Raw genomic sequence first — 6,443 nt, 5'->3', positions numbered from 1 at the left:
TATTATTTTGATATTATGATATTTTTTAAATAATTTTTCTATCTTTATATAATAAGTATTTCATATTAATTCATTTGGTACTTATTGTTGGTTGAGATATATATCTAATTATTGTTCTACTTACGATCTGACGAGTAGCTATATTTCTGAATAGAACTTATTTTCGATAATTTCAATTGATTTTAATCGATTTAAATTTCTTTTCTATTTGAAAATTGGTTATGAAACACGTGTAATCTTTTTATTATATTTATCTTATGATATTTACTTTACTTTATATTATACTCATTTATTGTGCTTTTAATTATTAATTTTTCTATATGTGATAGTGGATTTTCATCGATGAGTTCTTGAAAATTGGTTATTTTCCCTAAAACTATATATATATGTGTATATATATATATACATTATACATTTATAAACATATGTTTATAAATGTATAAGAACTTTTAAATAAGTTCTCCACCGATAATGGTGTTTACATACCGAAGGGCTTGGTAAAAATTATTAATTGTTGATTTATTAATAAATTAATAAATTGATAAACCTTTACCCTTTTAATTGTAATATATATATATATATATATATATATATATAGGGGTGAGGGAGAAAGAGAAAGATATAAGTAATGAGCTAAATATAACAAATATATAATAAAATATTCTGTATTTTTATATTTTTTGCAGTTGGATGCTAAAGCTTGTGATGATGGAATCCCTTTGAAATGTACACAAATGAGAATCATCATCTCTGTACGAAAAAGTATACCTCCCCAGTTCATCACATCTACATATTACGCAGTTATCAATGACACTTTGTCACCACAGGAGAGTGTTCTTCTTGTTCGTGCCCGTGATCAAGATTTACAAGTAAGACTTGTTTTTTGTATCTATCTGAATCAAATCTGTCTATATCTATCTATCTATCTATCTATCTGTCTGTCTGTCTGTCTGTCTGTCTGTCTGTCTGTCTGTCTGTCTGTCTGTCTGTCTGTCTGTATGTATGTATGTTTGTATATATGTATGTCTGACTGTCTGACTGCCCATCCTCAGAAATTGAGTGAGAGAGATTAAGCAACCAGCTTGTGGAAGGGAAAGTTCTCCCTTGACCACTTAATGTTACATAAACTATAGTCAATTTGAGGACTTATGAATACTCAATGTTTGATAAAGAAGCTTTCATCCTATTGGTCAAAAAACGTCATCAACAGCAAATATGACGTCATCATTCCTGCAATGCTAGTTCTCACTCAAGTGTTTTTTCATGTTGGGGAACAGATGATAATCATATGAGGCTTAATCAGGAGAACAGAGAGTGTGATCAACCAGTTCAAAGCTACTGAAATAACTTGTGTGCTGGACCATTATCCTGATGAAACTAGACCTCTTTCATCAGTTTTCCTGAGCATTTGATCTTGATAGCTTTCCATAACTGTCTCAACAAGTTGGCATAGTACTCCCCATTGATGGTATAACCCTTTTGAAGATAGTCAACAAATGCTATCTCTTTTGCATCCCAAAACACTGAGGCCATCACCTTCTCTGCAAGTGAAACAACCTTGGCTTTCCTTGGAGGTGTTTCTTCATCATGGATTGTTTCTTTGTCTCTGGCTCAAAGTAATGAAGTCAGCACTCACCCTGGGTTAGGAAGCATTCAAGAAAACCAGCTGGATCTGCTCCAAATAATGTTATATTTTCCTGTGATGTGATCAGCCTAGTGCGCTTTTGATCAGGTATCAGAAGAAACGTTCATCATGCCAAGTTCATTGTGTAGAATATTCTCAATCCTCTCATGGGATATGCTAATAGCATTGGCTATTTGATTTATAGTCAATCTCCTTTCATCCATCACCATGTGGTAAACAGGAACAATGTTTTTCTCAGTGGTGGCAATTACAAGACATCCAGACTTAGGATCATCTTCAAGGTTCTTCCTTTTCCTACTAAATTCAACTACCCGATTTTGCACTGTTAATAAAGCTGGAGTATCATCCCCTAATGTAGAAACCATATCAGCATGTATGTCCTTGGGGGACAAAACCCTTTTTCTGAAGGTACTTGATAACACTATGAGACCGAATTTTGTCCATTTTCAAGAGAACTCACTACTAGTTACTTCTGAAGTGTTCTTTGAATAGTCAGATGTCAGTTTACCTAGAAAGAAATAAAAGCAAAACATAAAAGCATTATTGTACAAAGAGTTGAGACAACGTTTATTGGTTATTCTGAATATATTATGAATGGAATTTGGCATATAATTGGGGATCAATTTGCTATAAAAAGCTTAAATTACAATACATCTAAAATCTTTATGAATTTGGTCTAAAAATGTTGGTCAAAGAACCAAAAAATAATAATCACTTGAGTGAAAGGATACAAGATTCCATTTAAAAATGTATTGTTTTAATTCTTACTTTAAACTATTTTTACTTTGTATTTCAGGGAACAGTAAAATACAAGATAGTTTCATCAACTGCCAATTTCTTCTTCATCGATGAAAATACAGGTGCAATCAAAGTGGCTTCCAGTCTCAAAGTTGCTCCACAATCTGTAACAGTGTGTATAATATATAATTTTTGTAGAATCATTTTCAGTATAAAGTTAGACCCTTATTATTATTATTATTATTATTATTATTATTATTATTATTATTATTATTATTATTATTATTATTATTATTATTATTATTATTATTATTATTATTATTATTATTATTATTATTATTTATTATTATTATTATTATTATTCTGTTTCCATCCTTGAAAAGTATAACAGCAGAGAAAATTTTTATCTAAATTTTCTTGTATTGCTTTTCTTCTTTACTGACTATTATCTTGTTTCCAAAATTGCATTTTTCTATTTTAACACATAACACACATTCAATAATTTAGTAACAAAACACTTTAATATATCCTTCTGTGGCACAATTCTGAGAGTTATCTATAACTGAATTGATAAAGGACTAGTTTACTGACAAGAAAAAGGAAAAAAAGCTGATACTTTATATTCTGTCATGAATGATGCATTTTATTGTTCCAAAAGAACTTAAATCTTCCTGAAATAATCAATAAACTGCAAAAAGTATCGTAAGGAGTGGGTATAATTTAAAGTTCACTGCTGTGCTTGAAGGCACACTCAGTAATCATCATCATTGTATCATATACTTTTGCAGCATGTTGATGACACTACAAAAGTCTTCTTGATAAAGTACAAGTTCTCCCAAAGGAAGAAGTCATAGTGTTACTTTCTTATGACTTTCTCAAAATGCTTAATTTTTATCAAAGATATTGGAGTGGTTTGCCATTGCTTTCCCCCAAGTGGGTGGTCATTGGCTTGCAAGGAGGTCATTCACTCTTCAACTGGTTTTCCTTTTTGGGCTGATGGGTGTCCTAACACCAACCTTATAAGAGTAGGAAGCTACTCAAGTGAGGGAACCAGTTTAGCCTTTGCTGCCCACTTTACCATGGAACAGGTAGCACTCATTTACATGGTACTAATAGCAAGTTTCATCAACCACAGATGAGATTCCTGACTTCTGTAATTGTACTAAGCTGAAACTCTATCAGGAAGAAAATAGCCTCACTAATCTTCATTTGTAAGGTAAAATTTAAGGAATGCTGGAAGATTTAATTTGGCTTATTTTCTTTTAAACATAATCTAGTTATTTTGTCTTTGTTTACCCCAGAGACATCAATTAAATGAAACACAGTGAGTAACTGGAAAGTGATTCAGATTTTGTCATTGAACAAAGTATTTTCAGATTTCTCCATATCATTTAGTTTTAAAAAAGATTTCAGATATTTCTCTGTAAATTCCAATCTATAAATCATTTCAGATCAACTGCTATCTGTTTAGTTTTGATGTAACAATTTAGTAAAACCTTTGACAGCTGTTCACTAGCTATCTATTTAAAGCTATGTAAGGCTCTGGTATGTCCACGCTTGCAGTTTTGCATCTTCAGTCTGGAAACCTCCATCTTGTCCAGGATATTGAGCAACTAGAAACTGTGCAGAGAAATGCAGTGAAACAAATACCCTCTGTTGGTCACTTACCATTATCTTAAATATATAGCTTCTCTGGACATCAACACTGTAAAATTTCAACTCGCAGCAACTGACTTGGTAGAATGCCACAAGATTATCCACCATCTTTCCAAAAACAACTTTGGCCCCTGTTTTAATTCAGTACCTCAACAACTTGTGAATATGTTTATAAAATCAAAAAACAGTACAGCACTCATGCCTTTTGGGAATGTTTGCTGAGCTCAAAATTCTCAAAGCATAGAAGAAACTACACACTTTCATTGTTAGCAGTTGGGATACTGCATCATTTAAAATTCAATGTTTCCTCAAATTCACCAACACCAATCTTGACATTCCTCAGTCATCCTTTCATCTGTATAGCTCTTTTACTGCTTCACTTTTCTGTCTTTTATATCTTTTCCCATGCACTGTACATGTACTTCTAGCTTTCGTAACCGTCTTTCTTTACTTGATTTTTGAGTTGTAGTGCACCTGAGCACTGTATACAATAAACTCATATTATTAGGTCATCTCATAAATAATGTAGTTTTTTTTCAATTGCATGAACTAAAAGATGGAGGTGACGGGATAAACTACTTGCATCAGCTATAAAAGCAAGTAGTAATTTTACCGAGTACTTATTCTTAGTGCAAGTTTTGAAGAGAGCGGTTTGATTTAAAAAGTTATTTTTTTAAAGCTATAATGGAAGTGACAAAGGAGTATATTCAGCATGTTTTGCTTTATGAGTTCAATAAAGGCAACAACACAATGGAAGGTGTGAGGAATATTAATGCAATATGTGGGGATCGGACAATAAGTGTAAGCCAGTGTCAATGGTGGTTCCAGAAATTCTGAGCTGGAAACTACAACCTAGAAGAAGAGCCTCATCCTAAAAGATCTGTAGAGCTTGACGAGGACATCCTGCAAACCCTGGTGGAACAAAATCCCAACATAACTGTTGAGGAACCAGCAGAGAAGCTTGGATTTGGTCATTCAACCATTCATAGACACCTGTGTAACGTCAGAGAATGATCATCTTTGGTTTCAAGACGAAAGGTCTTCTTCCACCAGGATAATGATCAGCGACATTCAGTGAGGGTGACATTCCAAAGGCTGGAGTAGTCTGAATGGGAAACAGTGCCCCACCCATCATATTTGCTGGACATAACCCCATCTGATTATCATTTATTCTGCAGTCTTCAAAATCATCTGGATGGAAAAAAATATGAATTCTGTAGATGAGGTCAGAACAGTACTGGAGGAGTATTTTTTGTCATGGGTAAGTGAATTTTGGAAGAGGGGTCTTGCAAGTCTAAATAGATGGAAGAGCATTTGTAGAAAATGAAGGGGAGTATATTTTAGATTGGAAAAGAACTTTGTTTATCTTAATTTTGAAAAATGAAAAAAGTATTAAAAAAACTGCATTAATTATGGGATGACCCAATACATTGCTTTTCAATTCATATTTATGTTATATTTTGATTATTTTTATCAATTTTCTCTTCTAGATAAATATAGAAGCTTATGACAGCCAAGACCCTTCAGTAGTAGGCAAAACAACTGCTTACATTACTATAAAGAAGAATCCTAGTGGACCTTATTTCTTGGATAATAGTTATACTGTTACCATAGTCAGCCATAGCCCTGTAGGTACAATGGTGGTTAATACAACAGCCATTGACAATGATGGGGTAAGCATAAATTTTATATTCTCAGGCATAAAACTCAATATTGATATGAAAATTGCACATTTACAATGAAAAACTGATTTACACACCTATGCACACATTATGCATTTATAAAAACACAAACATATGCATATGTACATGTGTGTGCGTGTGTGTGTGTGTGTGTGAAGATGTGTGGCTTTGTGATTAGAGTAATCGGCTCACAATGTGTGGTCATGAGTTTGATTCCTGGCGGTGCCTTATGTCCTTGAGCAAGACGATTTACTTCCCATTGCCTCAGTTCACTCAGCTGGCAAAAACAAGTTGTACCTGTAGTTCAAAGGGCCAGTCTTGTTACATTCTGTGTCACATTGAATTTCCCTGAAAACTACATTAAGGGTACATGTGTCTGTGGAGTGCTCAGCCACTTGTGCATTAAATTCATGAGCAGGCTGTTCCATTGACCAGATTAACTGGAACCCTTGTCATCGATGGAGTGTCAGTTTATATATATATATATATATATATACCAGAGTAAGCACATGAAATGTGCAACAAGGTGGAAAAAAGAGTACTCAAATACCAGAGGTAGAGTAATATGCTTTATTTAAAAGCAGCAGAAATATAACAAAAAAACCTTTACTCTGAGTTTCACGTTCCCGTTCATCGGACAGTTTTGTTGTCCGATGAACGGGAACGTGAAACTCAGAGTAACGGTTTTTTTGTTATATTTCTGCTGCTTTTAAATAAAGTAT

General features: G+C 33.3%; 1 protein-coding gene across 1 annotated transcript in view; it reads left to right on the top strand.

Annotated features, from left to right (window-relative positions):
• LOC106874390 (uncharacterized) overlaps positions 1-6,443 on the top strand; it is a 280,957-nt gene that overhangs the window by 216,809 nt on the left and 57,705 nt on the right. The window contains exons 117-119 of the mRNA XM_052968226.1: positions 687-869; positions 2,442-2,555; positions 5,530-5,712. Coding sequence (XP_052824186.1) covers positions 687-869; positions 2,442-2,555; positions 5,530-5,712 — 480 coding nt within the window. The remainder of the gene's footprint in view (positions 1-686; positions 870-2,441; positions 2,556-5,529; positions 5,713-6,443) is intronic.

This window comes from Octopus bimaculoides, chromosome 5 (assembly GCF_001194135.2).
Source record: "Octopus bimaculoides isolate UCB-OBI-ISO-001 chromosome 5, ASM119413v2, whole genome shotgun sequence".
NCBI classification, from domain to species: domain Eukaryota; kingdom Metazoa; phylum Mollusca; class Cephalopoda; order Octopoda; family Octopodidae; genus Octopus; species Octopus bimaculoides.
The sequence above is the reverse complement of the archived record's forward strand: the minus strand, read 5'-3'. Positions and strand labels throughout refer to the sequence as shown.